The sequence below is a fragment of the Oryzias melastigma genome, linkage group LG2 (genome assembly GCF_002922805.2).
Source record: "Oryzias melastigma strain HK-1 linkage group LG2, ASM292280v2, whole genome shotgun sequence".
Taxonomy (NCBI): domain Eukaryota; kingdom Metazoa; phylum Chordata; class Actinopteri; order Beloniformes; family Adrianichthyidae; genus Oryzias; species Oryzias melastigma.
In genome coordinates, this window is record NC_050513.1 from 10,516,186 (window position 1) to 10,535,048 (window position 18,863).

Consider the following 18,863-nt stretch of genomic DNA (forward strand, 5'->3'; position numbering starts at 1 on the left):
TGCAAGTTTTTCAGCTAATTCAGCAGGTGGCCATGTGGCAGCATTTGTAATTGGGAGGCGGCACTCACATTTTTACACACCGCAATTGGCAGCAGTGGAGAATTTAAGAAAGACTTTTTTTTTTAATTGGTCAGTGGCCACCTGGGCACATTTGGAGATTGTGTGGTGGCAGTCCAGTGGCAATAAAGCAGCAGCAGTAATAATTGAGGGTCTCTAAGGTCCTCAAAATTGTCTGATTGTCCAATTTCAGATTGCCCCTGTGCTGTCGTCCTACTGCCACCGTCCAATTGTTAGAAATTGTCCGGGGGCAGGGCGGGCTGTTGACATAGTTATGACCAGAGGTCAATCTGGCGATCCCGGCCACCATGGGTATTAGTGTTGGTAACACCACGGCAACTCCAAGACCTGTGTATTGACAAATTGCCACTGATAGGACGTGATAATACGAAGCAGAACATAAAGCTTTCCAGAGATGCAGAATTTCTCGCTTTTTACACACCCTCTGGCCTACCCGGACGGCTGCCAGTACTTATATATAAAAATTGCCACCATCCAAAGACTTTTACACATCGTCCATTGAGAGCTGCTGCTGGCCAACGATCCGGGTTCCAATTTTTATTGACGACATCCTCACTATTCATGAACACGCCAACAATTTTTCAAATAATTCAGGCAGCGGCAGCTTACCTTGAAGATTCCGCTGATGCATCCCCATCGAGCAGTGGTAGGCGTATTTATGACCATAGCATTGGATAGCCCTTTTCTACTTTCGTAACCCCTTCATGGTGCATATCTTCCATTAATAATGAACCCTTGAATTCAGGACTCTTCTTAATTGAACTGAAAAAACATTGAGCTTTTTTTTTTATATACAATTGTAAATAAAGTTGGGCATAGTCCAATTCATGATGTCCACCAGTCGGGCCATATGGGAGTTGGTGGGTTTACTGTCTTGCCCAAGCATACTACTATACCTCAATCATACTTGACTCCAAGGGAAACTGGTGGACAACACATACAAGACATCAAGACAAACTGTTAGGCAGAAGCCACGCAAATCTGGCGGCTCTAAACCTGGGTGGCCAAACTTTTCCTCTGCCAATTATTGGTCAACTGCTCTACCTCAGTGCCGCAGAATATTACTGAACTCGCTCAAATGTAGAAATCTTTACTCACTACCAGGTCCAGTCAACAGTGGCTCTACTGGTGTTTGGGATCTTACATAAATATTCTTCTCTTTTTTTCAGGAAAGAAGAAATTCTTCCGCTTTCGCTTCTCGGCCTTACCCCTCCTGGGAATCAGCAAGCAGTCCTTACCTCAGGAGGACCCGGACGCGGTCATGGTGGACTCGCCGCACCACAGCGACGGCTCGGCGGCCACCCGGGACTACCAGCTGCCCGCCACCCGCGAGAGCTGCAGTCCCACGTACGCCAACGACACCCGCGCCCTCATCGGCCCCAGCCACTGTTCCACACCCGTGTCCGGACCTCTAGACCACTCCTCGCCCAAAGGAGCCTGGGATCGGTTGTACCTGGAAAAGCCAACTGCCGAGACCCAACACAAGAGCCAGGAGGCCACACTCATAAGGGCTCCGTCAATACCCGGCCTCACGCCGACCGCCTCCAGAGAGAGCGTCTGCAGTATTCGTAGGGCCTCGTCCGTACACGACATTGAAGGGTTTGGGTCCAAATCCAAGGCGGTGTTCAGGGACAGACACGCCAGTGAAGGTAGGCTTGTACTCTGAGACTCCCACATTTATGTCATTGTTGTCTGTACACAAAAACCCTACATGTGTGAATATTTTCTGTTAGCTTTCTTTCTTTACTGGTAGCATTTGCCCATGTTTTGCTAGGTTATTTAAACACCAGTCCAACTGAGTGTAATTGATCTTCCCTGGAGTCTTAAATCCCTCATTAGCGTTCCTGTCCTCGTTAGGCTGAGGGTAGAAGTACTCTTCCCAGTCGGCTTTGCCCCTCCCCCTAAACCCTCATTTCCATTCAGATAGCCGTGAGATGCTGACATGGTAATACATCTCCTTCTCTGTAATGAATTGTTCATGGTGAAGTGGTGGCGACTCTTAACGCCAGCACCGATTTATCAAAGAGAGCCAGATTTCTTCTCTTACCTACATCCCCTTTTCTCTTCTTCTCTTCTCGCCGGGGGGGCTGCCATCCCAGACAATGGTCGCAATATCAAAGGTAACCAATGGCTGCATTTTAAGTTTAAGAGCCTGATAGATACAGTGCACAAACCCTGCTTGTTGCATGAGTTCCCCACGTGAGGTTCATGTTTGGAAGATATTAGGCCAAAGACCCAAAGGACCATTGCAGCACTCAGTGAATGGATCTCGGTGTGCATGAGCTGCCTCGGGAAGGCCCGGTTTAGAAGACGCTGAGCTGTGCACGCGCCTGCATGCAGCAACACTTTATATCTCACTCCTGCTGGCTGTCATTGAAGGAAGTCATTAAAGTTTCCCATGAAGCTTTCATTTAACCTCTGGATCTCAAAATCCTAAATATAACTCACAGTGATTTTACATTTTAGGTTGTACCGCCAATTTACAAAAGTCGAGATATTCAACACATTCTCATTCGCCACATGTGGTTAAGGACCAATCCGAGTCAAGAATTTACGTTTTGGGTGTCCCCCAACTTGTTATTTTTTTCGTGCTGGCTGTTCCAACCTCCGGGCTGCAAACAGGTACCGGACGGGGACCACACTGGTACCCTAACTTGGTACCGGACTGCCTTTTTTGGTACTGGTACTAGACGCAATACATCAGTACCAGACCTGGTACTGGACACGGACTGGTACTGGACCCAGTACCGGACAAAGGATGGTGCTGCATTCGCACCGGACTTGATCCGTGCAGCAGAGGCGTCAAGTTCCAATGTTATGTCAATGTAAAGGTTGCCGGAGACTATCCCGGTTACTGTTGGGGGGGGAGGCGGGACACACGCCAGCCTATCACAGAGCCCATAGATCTGGAGCAATCAACTTGCTATGCTAGCAAGCCGCCTGGTGGACAGCTTAGCAAGCTCTGCTGCGAAAGGACGCTAACCGTAAGGTACTACCAAATCTGAGCCCCTGATTGGTCAAAGTTAATTTTTTAGCGCTGGCACAATCGCATTGGGTTTTATATGAAAAAACAGACTTAAAAATGCATGAACACTGGAGTTTTTCAAATCAGAAACCTCGAAACTTGCATTTATGTGCGTTTACATAGATTGTTTATTGGTCGTTTAAATGCACATTTCCGAGCGCAATGTAAACGCAGCACAAGACTTCTGCATTTACAAAAACCAGCTTCCATAAAGAAATATAAGAAATATAAAATGTGTCTATTTTCCGGTTTTGGGTCCCAAAAAAAGAAACTTGTGACATAAAAAGAGGTGTTAGTAGTCTAATGAAAAAGTAGCCTGTGAAATTGTTGAAAACGAGACTTAACTGCTTTCGGATTATGTTGTTTTTTTGTTTTTTACGTAACAAATCATTGTTTCCTCAGCTTGCATGGTCCCTGAATGTAGCTGTGCTGATTCAATAGCATTGAAAGTTAGCTATACCGCTCTTGGCGCTCTTGTCATGTGACTTAAAACCATCAACTGAAACCTGACTTTTTCTATGTCTGTAAACTGCACTTTTCCTCTTTTACGTTGCGCAGCATGGATTCTGCAGGACATTCAGTCATGTGAGAAGAAAATATCTGATTCCCAAAATTTTTATTTATTTATTTATTTATTTTTTTTTGTTGTTTTGTTTTTCTTAGTTTGGATCAGATTTGAAAATCAGGGGCAACGTTCATCTCAGGCGTCTGACCAACTTTAAACCTGTCCTAGGAGGTAATTTTAAAAAAATGATTTATTTACTTCCACAGTTTTCAAAACGGCTAACAGAACCTGTCAAATTCACTCCAATGTTATATGCTAAGAGGAGCTACATCTCAGATTCTACAGACTTCTGTTACTATGTTACCATTTCAAATGGCACAATTTGGAACACACCAAATGTCGTTTTTCTCTCTTAACAAGAACCTGAATACAGTTTTTGAAGTCTGACACTGGCCTACAGTCAGTTGACTGAAAAGATACATCTTTTGCTAATGTGCAGCATTCAAAACCAAAAGCCTTACGCCTATCGTCACCATAGTGGTGGTGTGGAGAGGATTTGGGGTTAGTAACACCGAGACATCTGCATAAAGTCACTAAGTTTGTCATCCGTGAACTGAAATAATGTACATATGTATTTACTGAAGTTACCAGACGTAATAGGAACAATTAGCGCATTTTCCGTGCTATAGAGCACACTTAAAACCCTTAATTTTTTTCAAAAAAATCCAGAGCGATAAATTCTGGCTGCGCTCAATGATGATGAAGCGATTTGTAGGAACACAACACTTTGCCAAAATGTTTTGTTGCCTGTTATTGTGAGTCCATTAACCCAGCTAACTAGGTTTAGCTTTTTTACGTCTTACTAGCAAGTTTCGAAGTTAGAGTAGACACAGTAGCGTTTCTTTAAGTCATTTTTTTTACAGTTAGCATGCTAACGCTTAATGGTGGCAAGTGTGTAGCAGTGTTTTTTTTTTTTGTGTGTTACTAACAAGGTTGGGAGCTAGTGTAGTCATTTGTTTAAGCGGCATCAGTCTGGTTTTCACATGTTGTGAACAAGGTAGAGTTACAGGCATTGTGAATATGCTAATGTTTTAGCATGACTAGCATGTAGCTTTTTTTTGTATTATATGTGTTACTAGCCAGGTTGGAAGTTAGTGTAGTCACAGTAATGTTTGTTTCAGCGGTATCAGTCTGTTTTTTTTTAAAACGTTACAAACAAGTTTGGGAGTTGTTGGTATTATCAAGATGCTAACGCGTCTAGCATAGCCAGCGTGTAGCGTTGTTGGACTCTTTTTGCATTTTACGTATTAATAACAAGGTTGGAAGTTAGCATAGTCAGTAATGTTTGTTTTAGTCATATTAGGCTGTTTTTCTGAAAACATTTCAAACAAGGTTGGGAGTTATAGATATTGTGAATGCGCTAACATGGCTAACGTTTTTAATGTGGCTAGCCTGTTATGAACAAGTTCTAGAGTTTCTGACTGATGGATGTACTCTTGTCTCGCGTAACGCATCCTATAGTTGTGTGTGCCTTATATAAGTTCAAAAATAGGCCGTTTATTGCAGAAAATATGGCACTACAAAAAAAAGCGGTAAAATTCATGGTTTTTGGGAACATTTTTAAATGTATCATAAAACACTTAATCTGAGGTTGTATTTATGTTATTTTAGACTTAAATAGGCTAGGACCAATGACTATTTTCACAAAATCTAATTTTGAGCTCCATTATTTATTTTTCTTATTTTTTTACTATGAATGTCGGGATTCTTGCCTGACTCCGATTGGTTCTGGAATCTCACATCACTGAATGTCCTTTTCCGTTCTGCAAAGACTTACTATGAGCTGCTACTGTAAATCAACTACTAATGCCATAATGTTGATTTTGTTGAAACCCATGAACCCACAGTCCTGCCAACCTTCCATAATCCCGCTTTCCCCTTTACCTCCTGTTTCTTCTCTCCTCTGGTTTGCTAGTATCACGTTCCTGGATGGCTGGGGGTATGGCTTCAGCTTTTTTCCTTTAAGTTATTCTTTATGACTGCTGTGATGTATCCTGACTGTGGCATGTATTTGAAGCTCTGCATGCAATCGCTCATCCTCAGCTGTCCGTTTCCCTGTCCTTGACTCTCAATCACCGCTCCCGTTCCTGGAGAAAAGGCTGGAAAAAAACAGCGTAGCCTTCCTGCGCCGCTTCCCTCAGCTGAATCAGCAATTCTCCTTCACTTTTTATCACTCTCATTGGACCACATGTCACCGTGTGTGTGTCACTGTCGCGTATTGTTGCAGTGTTGAATGCTTTCACAAGAGAGTTCAAATCTCCGAGGCAGTTTGTGTTACACTGTGAGGGACATTGTTAGTCTAATGAGGGAGTGTTTAATAAATTCAGCCGATCAGATCCAGAGATGATGCATTCCTCGACCATACACCCGACAGTTTCTTCTGTGAGGAGAAACGGTGTAGTTTGTGTCATCAGTGCTGTGGTTCACTTCAGAAGTTAGTACCCCCTCCATGGTCACCACACACAGTTCAGCCCCCCGTCCAGGCAGCAGTAACAGCAGCAGAAGACCGCGTTTGTTCACGGACGGCGTCGCTCTCTGTTTTAGGGCCGCTCAGCCACATCAAGTCCAGCCTGCTCGGCTCCACGTCCGACTCCAACCTCAACAAGTACAGCACCATCAACAAGATCCCGCTCATCACACTCAACTTCTCTGAGGTCAACAACGACAAGAAGTGCCCCTCCCCTCCGTCCTCTGAGAAGACCATCATCGCGCCGAAAGTCAAAGACCGGACGCACAACGTCACGGATAAAGTTACCCAGGTGAGATAACTGCAGTGCTGTCAGAGTTCTGGGAGCAAATTGTTGCTTAATTCTAGTTTCTTCCAGAAGTTTATGAATAAGCAGCAAAACCTCTTCTAGATAAATCCAAAAATAGACATATTCTATGAATTATTCCCTTAAACATGTTTTCCAACCAAACCTGTCATTGAAGCTCCTTGTTGGCTAAACACATGATCCAGGTAATCAGCAGCAAATAAGACAGGATTTCTGGAAAACCTGGATTTGGACAAAAAGTATAAACATTTTTAAAATGTAATTTAAATTATATTATTTTAAAATTATGCTTCCATCTATAAATCTGTTTATCTAAGGACTTCCCTACCTTCTGTACCTATATCCAACATGTGGGAGGGGCTGAGTCACCAACTCCCACGTCACATTAATGTAAAAAAAAAAGAAACATGAAAACATTGTAAGTAAAAAATAAATAAATAAATAAAGTCGATTGTTTCAAGACATATGTTCTTGCAGCACAAGAAAAGTTGTATGTGGAACGTTTCTTTGAAAATGAAGAAGGGAACGATGCTCAAAATCATTTGAAAAAATGATTAATCGATTTGAATCTATTTAAGCTTAATAGATCAAAAATTGATTCACAAAAAATATAAATCGATTCAGCACATAAAGCTAAAGTCCGCTAGCTTGATGCTAACGTTCAATAGAATTCCCCATAGGACGGCTAATGCTAACGCTCGATCGACCAAAAAAATACATTGCTGACTAAATGATTTACTTAAAGGCATTAATTTTCCAAAGTCTTTTAAGGATATATATTTTTAAAGTATCTGTTTGTGGTCTAAAACTTCGATTTTTGCCTCATTCTGTTGTCTTCTTCTTGAATAAAGTGTAGTTCTATAGCGCGATCGCCTCCTAGTGGCCAAACTGAAACGCCCTCCAGGAGAAACAGAACCGTTTACAATGTTAATGATATGAACATTTTTGTTAGAAATTCTGCTTTAGAGAATCTCATTATTTTACTTATGCATTTTACAATAAGTGAACTGTATCAGATTAACATAAATATATTCAGATTAAATAGTAGATTTTTAATGTATTTCTAAACAAATGTGTATATATGTGTAAACTTAAAATTGAATTAAATTGAAGAATCGGAAAAAAAAAATCTCTACTTTTTTTCTTTAAATGTTGTAGATTAATTTCAGAAATATACATTTTTTTAAAATTAAGTCTAATAATATATTATGATATAATAAAACACAGGAAATAAAATGTTTATTAACTATCACTCTGACTCCTGATCAGAAGTGAGCTGGTTCCACTCCGCCTTGCCCACCCATGTGTCGACGTGTCAGTGGGCAAGACACTGAACCCCGAATTGCCTCTGGTGGGAGGTTGGCGCCAGTGTTCGGCAGCGGAGCCACCAATAGTGTGTGAATGTGTGTGTGTGAATGGGTCTGTGACTGTGAGGCGCTTTGGGCCCTCGAAGGAGGGTAGAAAGTGCTATACGAGTATACGCCATTTACCATTTATTTACAGCTATCAGTACTGAAAATACATAATCAGTAGATCAGGCAGGTAGAGCGGGAAACAAACCAATAAAAAACAGATTATTGAACCGTTTCCTCCTGGTGTTACCGACGTGTAACTCTTGCTTTTGGAGGGATAAACTGTTCCTGCTGCTTTAAGGCTGATAGTTTATACTCTTTATCCCCAATCTCTCTTCCTCACCTAAAGCAAAAGGGTTTTTTTTTACCCTCCACAAGAAACTCGCCCCTTTAGCACCAGACAGACACTTTCTCAGTGAGGAGGAGCTTTGCGAGCTCCTCTTTCAGTGTCTTTCTTTAATGATTAATGACCCCACTGCCCGCTTCCTCACTTTATTTTGCCTCTTTGCTTAGTGGAACTGCAGCATCTGGAACCTTTCATACTAAAAGCACGCCATCCCCAGAGGATTACAGCACTGTTCAGGTTTAAATAATGTGGTTTTAATCAATCGTGTAAACAGACACGACCTGTTGGTGGCCAGTAAATGAGCTTGAAATGTTTCTTTCTTGCTTCGAGTGTCTAATTATAAATCCGATTGCATTTATAAAATCTTTATATCATGTAAGGTTGTAATTAATAAACATTGGAAATACATATTCTATAATTCGCTCACATCAAAAATCAGAATTGAGCAGATTGAGGAGTCGATTAGGTCAGCAGATTGCATCCAAAGCGCCCATCTGTCCTCTGAGAGCCTCGGGGCGATTAATTGCGCCTCGCAGGGTCTAAAGTGTAAGAACGGTAGACGTTTCCATCCCTCGCGCTGGATCAACGGGGATACTCTTACAGCTGCCAGACAGCATCCAGAGCTCCGGCCAGATTTCTAAAGTTACAGTCGTGAGTAGAGGTCAGACTTGAGACGACGCATCAAGTAGACGGGGCACTGTATCCCCAGAGGTGGGTCAGAGCCGCCCCCCTAAGATTAGGTCTCAGTTTAGTTCATTCTCAGTGAAATGGATAGAGGACAAAGACATTGACCTCTGTCTGCACTCAGCCTGAGGCTAAGACGGAGCGGAGTGACCCTCCCAGAGCAGAGAAGTCAGTTTGGCAGCAGAGAAGCCTTTCAGTGTGGATGACAGGCCAGAGAACCCGTTAGCGCGTAAATCCATCTCCTCTGGGGCTAGCCGAGTCCAACCATCAAGGTTACAGTTTTTACTGCCATCAAGAAACTAAAGCTGAATCAACTCTTGCATTATTGATGGTCGCTATTAAAGAAATGATGTTCACTTTGGTTGATTTATCACTCAAGAACCATAAAAAACTGGCATGAAATGTGTAAATGTGAGAGAATAATAGTCTCTTTTAAAATCCATCAAAACTCAAGGACACAGCCATAGGAAGGTACAGTAGTGGGGCCATAATGGTATGGGACTTTAATGTTCCTTTGCCAGAAAAGTGAAGTAAAAACGATTTTTTTAGTGAGTCAGAAACACAACTTTGAACTTTAGGAGACTTTTTTTTTCATTTTGCTTAAAGGGTAACCAAACAGGGTAGTGGGAGGCTGCCGTCATTCTCAGCACAGATTTGAAAAATGCCAAAAAGGGGGCGGGGCTAGGATTTTATGATTGACAGTTTGGTTATGTAATGTACACTGGGTTTGCAGGTCTGAAAGGGACCCGCGTCTGAGAGTTGTAAAATGCTGCTAGCATTATAGCTACTAAAGGCTAACATATTAAGCAAAGAATCCCGAGTGAAACGTTCATTGCAAATCACATCACCAGGACGGAGTTTTCTGGATTCAATGCCAGTAGCATTCAACCTGTGTTCCATAACTTCTAAGTCCACTGAAAAGTGTCACAAGCCAGTAGATTCTTGACAACTGAATGCAAAACGCTCACGATCCACGCTAACCAAACCAAAAACAGAATTAACAAGTTGGAAGGATAAAGTGTAATATGTATATACCTTTGAATCTACGTACACACCAGGGATTTGACCAGGTGCATGGTGGTGTTCACACTGCACAAGCAGGGAGGGACTACTTCCTCTGTGTTTTTCTACAGTTTACTAGCGCATGTCCACCACTGAACTGGAAGAGGCTATTGTGTGAAATGTTCACAGCTCTATTCCAATATATAAAACACTTGGTGTCATAGAATCATAGAAGGCCATGGTTCTCAACCGGAGACAGGTAGTTTGCCCTCTCTCGGTGGGGGGAGTGCTCCTTCCTCAGGTGGAGGAGTTTAAATATCTTGGGGTCTTGTTCACAAGTGAGGGAAGATCGGAGCGTGAGATCGACAGACGGATTGGAGCGGCGTCCGCAAATATACGGTCGCTGTACCGGTCCGTTGTGGTGAAAAGAGAGCTGAGCCAGAAAGCAAAGCTCTCAATTTACCGGTCGATCTTCGTTCCTGTACTCACCTATGGTCATGAGCTTTGGGTCGTGACCGAAAGAACGAGATCCCGACTACAAGCGGCTGAAATGAGTTTTCTCCGGAGAGTGGCTGGACGCTCCCTTAGAGATATGGTGAGAAGCTCGGTCACCCGGAGAGAGCTCGGAGTAGAGCCGCTTCTCCACCACATTGAGAGAAGCCAGTTGAGGTGGTTCGGGCATCTGATCCGGATGCCTCCTGGACGCCTCCCTGGTGAGGTGTTCCGGGCATGTCCCACTGGGCGGAGGCCCCGGGGAAGACCCAGGACACGCTGGAGAGACGATGTTTCTCGGCTTGCCCCCAGAAGAGCTGGAGGAAGTGGCCGGGGAGAGGGAAGTCTGGGCATCTTTGCTTAGACTGCTGCCCCCGCGACCCGGTCCCGGATGAAGCGGAGGAAGATTGATGGATGGATGGTGTCATAGAATACCCTTATTATTATCTCCTTCAGGATGAATTCTGTGGATCAAAAGCCATCCATATGTCACTAATCTATTCAGAGTCCCTGATGGGTCAAAGTTCCACCTGGTTTAGCTTGCATGTGTGAAATAGATGTGCGTTTTGTATGTAGAGCTGCACACGGTCGCACAAATGTGTATAGCTACTCATGAATGCTACAGTTTTGAATCGTGAAACACACTTCAATAGATTTTTCATTGTGAGTGGTTGCGTTGCCTCGGACGCTGAACATAGGTTGACATTTTGGTCTCTGTACCAGCTCAAACACCGAAATTTAACATTTTCACACAACTAAATAGAAAAATCCCCCCTTCGTGGTGTAAAACTATGCGTTATTGGCGCTCAATTTGCAGACTGCAGATGAAGGAAACCCACACAAGCTTTCAATTATCCAATGAGAGCTGATTTACACGCAGATACAGTGGATAAGATGAATAATTAAAATGCAATCTTTTATTTACAAACAGATTGGCAACAACAAGCTGATCTAGGACGGTCAGTCTGCCAACCAACCGACTCCTCCCAGGCTTCCAAGCAGGGTGAGGGATAAAGTATCTGCACATGAGATGCAGAGTTCTGAAATATAAATTAGTTTCCATCTTTAATTTTTTCCCTCCCCGGGTTGAAGATACGCACACCGACCGGGGATCGTTCGCCTCTGTCCGACCTTGACTCTGTCCTTATTAACACTTCATAAGAAACCTTTGAAAAGCCAGGATTTTTAGAGATAAAACTGGTGGAGATTTCGAGGTTTTCTATTTGGTTTTCAGAGATTTCTTTTAGTGAGAGGAGCCAGTTGAGGTGGCTCGGGCATCTGGTCCAGATGCCTCCTGGACGCCTCCCTGGGGAGGTGTTCTGGCCTTGTCCTACTGGCAGAGGTCCCGGGGAAGACCCAGGACATACTGGAGATATTGTGTCTTGGCTGACCCCCCAGAGGAACTGGAGGAACCGACCGGGGACAAGGAAATCTGGGCAACTTTGCTTAGACTTTGCTTCCAGATGAGTGGAAGATATATGAATTTGGTTTTTGTGGTCACTTTTTTTTTTTAACTTTGTCATGATCTTGATGCTTTAATTGTATCTAAGAGCAGCTGATGGATCTGTTGTTCCCTTTGAAATAATTATCCATCTGGGTTTTCATCAAGTCTCTTGAATGGGGTTCAAGCTACGTTCACACCGCCCTCTGTCATGCACAAGTGACCACTTTCAATAAAAAACTTTTTGTAAACGCATTTCAGGCCTTCACATTCAAAGCTCTTATGTTTATGACTAGTTTTTAAGACCATTTTTGGGCTCTAGGTACAAAAACTTGCAGCCATCGAGCACACAAGTTAAACCATGCTGAACTCTGACCAATCAAGGACTGAGATTTGGTTGTGACAAACTGATGACATCCCCTCTAGTTCACAAAAAAACTATCCGTTTGACAGGAGGAGAAATTAAAAATTGCAGTTTTGCCCGAATAAAATCATACGACATCAAGGCCGGGACCAAAGTCTTCCCCTACACCTCCAGTTGTAGGGGCATTCGAAGGGGTTTTTGAGAATCAACTGCTGCAAAGGTGAATCGTATTGTTCTACGCCGCAAAGGAAAAACGCATTTCTGGATGTGGGTGTGCTCAGAAGCACAGAAGTTTATATTTAGATTTAAATTATGAATTCTTGTTTTAGCGTGACCTTTTTATTAGTTTAGAACTGATGTTATGTATTTCCAAGCACTAGCAGCTCTGCGCTAACGTAGCTGACCAATGACTATTGAAGACGCCATCATGTGGGAGTGACGTCTGAATTTGAAGACACTATCTTTCCAGAACTCTCCGTTTGGAGGGATAAATATATGGATAGGGGAAGAGTTCGGATTAGGCTCAAGTCTCTAATATGTCAGAAAAGAGCTGAGAAAGAAAAAATCTGGAACGAGATCCACGAAATTTGATATTTTAAGTTAAAGTCACACTATTTGTCATGCACCTAAGTGTGTGAAATTTGTTCTCCGCATTTGACCCATCCACTGGGGGAGCGGTGAGCTGCAGACACAGCCGCACTCGGGGACCATTTGGTGGTTTAACCCCCCAGTCCAACCCCTTAGTGCAGAGTGTCAAGCAGGGAGGCACTGGGTCCCGTTTTTAGAGTCTTTGGTATGACTCGACAGGGGATTTGAACCTATGACCTTCCAATCTCAGGGCGGACACTACCACAAGGCCACTGAGCTGGTTTCAAACCAAGAAAAGCCCCTCCCTGCTTGTCCAGTGTGAACACTATGGGCTAAACAAGCGTTCAAGAACACATATTCTTAAACGTCTTCATAAGATGGGGATGAAAACTGGTTTGTCCAAATCTTTTGCTTTCCTAGGCTTCAATTTACTTTTATAAAATCCAAATCTGTGCAAGTTTATTTAAAAGTCATCAAATTATAGTGAAATTAGGTGTCTTAGAGTTAATAAATAATAGAAAACCAATGCTTGGTCCATCTTTGGGTTCCTGGTGGGGTTTTTAAAGGCTGCTGCTGCTTGACTCTAGGGGGTAATAGTGTTGACCCTGCTCATCACCAATAAGAGGGAAACCTGTTTCGGGTTCAGATAAACTATGATTGTGCAGATCAGCAAAGGGGGAAAGAAAATGTTTGGTCTCTGCAGTATTTTAACCACAAAAACATTTGTGGTTATTTGTCGTTAAGTTTGTTTTTCCTAAAAGGACAAACATGTTTCCATTAAAATGCCCCGCTCCCTTTCTCAGGCCTTAGATGTCTTCCCTTTGTTCCCTCGTCCTCACACCTCGTAGGGATTATGAAGGTGACCAGAGCTGAGAGATAAGGGACAGGCAAACATGATGAATGCCAAAGGAGTCCTCCCCTCGTACATAGAAACCGTCTCCTGGTGCTTTCAGCCTCTGCTTTACCCAGCACGACTGTTTGCTTTCCTTCTTGGGATTTCCATAAGAAGCTCTTTAGGAGCACAAATCTGAAAATACATTGTTTGAACTCTGAACGGATCGTTTTATCGTCTCTCTGCACCTGCAGAATAATGACCATAAAGTCAGACAGTGGTCTAGAATTCTTGATGCTGCTGAAATGATACTGATGTTAAATCAATGACAATGATTAATACATCTGTTCAACCAGTTAAGGACCTGAGGGTCTTTTAAGGTGAAGCTTTTCAGCAAGTTTTACTCATTATGTTCTTATTCTTAATTTTTTATTGATTTCATGGGTTGTTTCTGTAGATTCTAATTGTTCCGGAAACATGTTCTTTAAAGGATTTATATGTAATCCTATTAATAGATTCATAAGAAGAAAAATGAGCCTGAAATCATTTTTACTTATTCTGATTTCTTACTTACTCTTTTGTAGTTAGTTTTGTTAATCAATTTACTTTATTAATTTAGGTTTTCTCCACTTTACTTTATGTGATCTTAGTGTCAAACACTAGAGGGCACCACAGATTTGTTTGCTGTAGCTGTAGCTGATGTAACTTTTAGCTTTTGTAGGATATTTATGCTCATAATTGGGTTTACATAACACTATCACTGGCTGGGAATCACTGGGTACCTCATGATACGATGCGATACATGGCTCACGATATCGATTATATCGCAATACTGCGATAATTGGTAAAAAAAAAAAGAAATCATCTCTAATAACTCTAATTATATAGGAAAATATATCCCTATTTATTTTTTAGCTTGAGCACAATCATAACTGGTTTTATTTTGTCCAACATTGCTAAAATCAGTAATACTATGTTTTTGACAAGCATCGACCCCAATTGAATTTGAATTATCTGTCAAATTCAATGCTAACAACAGTAAACATGCAAAATTGTTGTAAACAACAGAAGAAAAATGTAATAATTCAAATTGATGCCAGACACATTGGTGCTCACAACAGCTTGTCTTGAAACGCACCCCTTATCTTAAAGAAGCTCCGCCTCTAAAGTAACAAACACCTATTTGGACTGGAATGTATTGAAGACGGGACAAAACTGGAAGATATACGTTATTCTGCGTCTAAAATGAAAGTTGTTTTGCTGATTATTACTGGTAAGGGGATAAATTGAGTGTTGTGTAAGCTGGGGGGCGGAGCTTGAAGCACAGACTCTTCCTGAAGGAGCAGTTGGCATCGATCTTACGTCAGCACGTTTCCAACCGCTTGTTTTCGTGGTTATGGGAGGGGCTGCTGCAGACAGGTTTTTAGAGGATTACTCTTAAATGCATGAACGGATCGAAATGCCGCTTTGGGGTTCTTTATAGTGCAGGAGCAGTAAAGTTTTCAAGGTAGGGCCCCTTTAAAGTGGTCAATCCATTCAAATGTATTCAAAATCAAAGGATGAACAGCTAACTTGCAATTAATTGCAAATTTGTTGCTGTTATGGGAATTCAAAAAGTCTGTTTTTAAGTTTTTCATTTGCATACTAAACAATTAATCTAAGCTTATCTGAAAGGAAATGCTTCTTTGAAAAGGTGGAGATTTTAGGATACTGCTTCTTTGTGCAGCTCGCCTGCTCTGAAGACATTTGACACCTCGAGTTCAAAGTCCCTTTGTTCTTAAATATCCTTTCACTAAGACATCTTTGAAGTGGTCCTTTGAAGTGAGTCTGCGCTGAATTTCCAGCAAACACCTCCCAGCTAAAGTCTGATATATTGTCTTAAGTCGTCTCCGTTCTCTTCCCAGGTTCTTTCTCTCGGCGCCGACGTGCTGCCGGAATACAAACTCCAGACTCCACGGATAGACAAATGGACCATCCTCCATTACAGCCCCTTCAAAGCGGTATGGGACTGGCTCATCCTGCTCCTGGTCATCTACACCGCCATTTTCACCCCCTACTCCGCGGCCTTCCTCCTCAACGACATCGAGGAGCGGCGGAGGCGGGAGTGCGGCTACTCCTGCTCGCCGCTCAACGTGGTGGACTTGATGGTGGATATCATGTTCATTGTGGACATCCTGATAAACTTCCGGACCACCTACGTCAACTCCAACGAGGAGGTGGTCAGCCACCCGGCCAAGATAGCCATCCACTACTTCAAAGGCTGGTTCCTCATAGACATGGTGGCAGCCATCCCCTTTGACCTGCTGATCTTTGGCTCAGGATCCGATGAGGTGAGTGGATCATGGGCGTCTCCTTTTCCTTTGCTTTATATGTGACAGATATACACATTTTGTTAAAGTGTTGAAATATTTTAATGAAAGTGACATTTCTATTCAAGTTTTCATCATGACACTCAACCACAGTGATCAGTTTGAACAGCTAGTGGTGCGTTTCACGCCTATCAGATGTTGGGATTTGGGCTTCCACAACCCTGACCCGCCATAAGTTGTTTGCATCACTGACATGCAGCCAACCAGAAAGGCTTTGGCGACATGATTGGAGGTGTGAACTGCTGTGAAATCACCTGGGAAGTAGAGTTTAGATGGGTTGTCCTGTCCTTTTTAGTCTACACAACGAATTCACAATCAGGCTGAGGAGGAAGGTACTAGGGTGGGCTATTTATTCTCCAAATCGTGTGGCTAAAGTTAGACACAGTGGACAGTGAGTTCAAGGAAGTTGAGCGGTAGGTTTTATAGCCATAACCATGTTTATACCCATGTGTCAAAGTGTCTTTGGGTAAGACACTGAACCCCAACTTGCCTCTGGTGGAAGGTTGGCACCAGGCAGCGGAGCCACCACCAGTGTGTGAAGTGTAAAGCGCTTTGAGCCTTCAAGAAAGGTAGAACATTTCTATACAAGTAAACACCATTAACGATTTATAGCAGACTCTCTTTGGTTTTTCAATTGGTAACTTTTGGTCAAACAAGTGACTATGGTCACCTTGATAAATAAAATGTGTTACATGGGTGAAAAAACACACCATTCTTTTGCGAATTTTGGTGCTAATTTGGTCACCATCTTGGCTCATCCACAGTCAGTAGAGTCAAATTAGCCAAAAAGGTGGAAATAGAGATTTCCCCATCTGTAGCTCATAGATCCTGTAAAATAAGCTGAGGGTATCCACAAAGATTTTTACTTCCCTGATCTTGTTGGGGCTTTTCCAAAAATCCTCATTACAAGGTTCCCTCGTTTATTGCAAGAGTTATGCTCTAAAATCTAGAGGCGGACTAACCATTAGCCAAAGGTAGGGAATAACCTTGGGCCCCCAACCCTATAGGGATTGGAAAAAAAAAAAACTGAGAGTCCAAACAGCTATTGATTGCCAGAAAAAATCTAATGCTTTTTTTATGTGTGAGTTTGCAAGTTAAGCTTTTCAAATCAAGACAAAAATTACCTGATTTATCTGATATAAGTAAAAAAATAGTTTTTCTTTAAGACCCCTTTCAATGAAAAATTTTTAACATGTTCTTGTTGCATTCTTCTGATGACATACATAAAGATAATTAAGCATTAAATCGCTTTTCTGAGTATTTCTTATATTCAAATAGTTGTGAATCAGGAGCCGACGAAAAAATGTGGCTTGAAAAAGCTTGTAGCACACTCAAGCTCACTGTTCCTCTCCAATCTGACACATCCAGTTGTAGACAAATAGATCCAGTTATCCTTGTCTGACCTGGAATCTGGATCAAAAAATGATTGGATCTGAGCTTTAAAAGATTGATTTAAGTTGGTTGCATTATACACCTTCACCAGTAGATGGCTCTATCTCGTGAATGTAAATTAATTTGACAACGTTAATGACGAGGGCTTTTCTGAACCGTCTTTTTTAACAACAAAGTAGCCTGCATTTTTGTTGTCGACTAACAAGAAAACGTGTGTCTAATGAGCCATATTTGATCATTAATCTCCGGGTTGACCTAGATGAAAGTCTTCAATCAAAGTGGGACGTTTCTACTGTTACATAACACAGGTGGGTATCCGTCTTTGTCTTCCTTATCCTCTGATTGGTGACGTAAGGCCACAAACCCCCCCTGGATGTGCACTCACACCGTTGAGCCAATGTGACGCTCAGCTGTCACATCCGCTTCCTCCCCCCTTATTCTTTTTTCATCAGACCGGGCGCCCGCGAGCAAATCGGTTAGTCTCAGCCCTCCCAACACCTCTGCTCTGGAAGATATTGTCTTGTTGCTGAACGTCTGCGGTAGATTGCTGAGCAAGTGATCTAATACTCAGAGTGCAGCTTGGAGAGCGTAATTACAGTACGCACATCCCAGCAGGGAAGACGGCAAAATTACTCTGTGTATTTCACCAGGCAATATAACGCACTGTAAAGCTGAGAGTTGTGTTATTGTGTCCCTCTTCAACAGTGATGACTCTGAAACAACGGCTTTGCTTTTCCCTCACCAGAGCACATCTGAACCTTACTGTTGAATTACAAAGAAGTAATCATCATCGCTGTGAAGCTGTACAGTTGGGTTTTTGTCATTAATAACACAATTACTGCGTTCGTGTTTGTGTCTTGTTGATTAAAGCTAACTGTAAAGTATAAAAATACATGAGGACGCAGTGTTATAACAGTAGGTTCTGGTGCCTTTAACATACGAAGCCGTCATAGGCTACACCAGCACACAGTTTGCCGCTGTACCGCGGTTTACCTGATTGTTTTAGTACGATTTTGCATTATTTTTTTGTTTAACAATGCATTGTCTCCTAGTTGGCTTGTCAATCAATCTTTTAGAGCTTAAACAAGAGATACGTGCAAAAATCTCTGAGAAAAACCTCTATATTTCTGCTTTCGTGGGTTGTAACTCCTGCGATAAACGAGGGAACGCTTCACCTCCACGAAGACTCCTGCAGTTATAGTAGATGGTAAACGCTGCGTTATTATATTGTGAGTTTCAACCTCGATTTTAAGGCCTAAGTCGCTTTAAAATCGTTCTCCGATTCACTTACACATTCACACTCGGATAGCAGCTCAGCTGCTGACATGATGCTAACGTGTCGACCCACCACTGTGGAGTTCAGTGTCTTCAGTGCCCAAGAGCACTTTGACAGATAAGCAATCCGTTCAGAATCCTCCAATCAGAACGCTCTACCTGAGCACCGCAGCCGCCTCCTAATGAGCCGTTTTGAGTGTTTACCAAGAATCACCAAGCAGTACCAGCAAAAATCTCTTCAAAAAGTGTTCTTTTGTTGGGTTTTGATGGATTCTGCAGTTTTT

At 42.5% G+C, this 18,863-nt stretch overlaps 1 protein-coding gene across 6 annotated transcripts in view; it reads left to right on the forward strand.

Moving 5' to 3' along the window:
* Positions 1-18,863, forward strand: part of kcnh7 (potassium channel, voltage gated eag related subfamily H, member 7) — a 102,804-nt gene that overhangs the window by 52,325 nt on the left and 31,616 nt on the right. For 4 of the 6 annotated variants that reach the window (XR_004949276.1, XM_036215745.1, XM_024294344.2 and 1 more), the window contains exons 4-8: positions 1,248-1,727; positions 2,178-2,198; positions 5,584-5,607; positions 6,213-6,427; positions 15,448-15,873. Coding sequence is in view for 5 of the 6 variants with exons in the window: in XM_036215745.1 (XP_036071638.1) it covers positions 1,248-1,727; positions 2,178-2,198; positions 5,584-5,607; positions 6,213-6,427; positions 15,448-15,873 (1,166 nt within the window). In the remaining variant the exon portion in view is untranslated. The remainder of the gene's footprint in view (positions 1-1,247; positions 1,728-2,177; positions 2,199-5,583; positions 5,608-6,212; positions 6,428-15,447; positions 15,874-18,863) is intronic. The other 2 variants (XM_024294346.2, XM_024294347.2) reach the window with 2 other exon arrangements.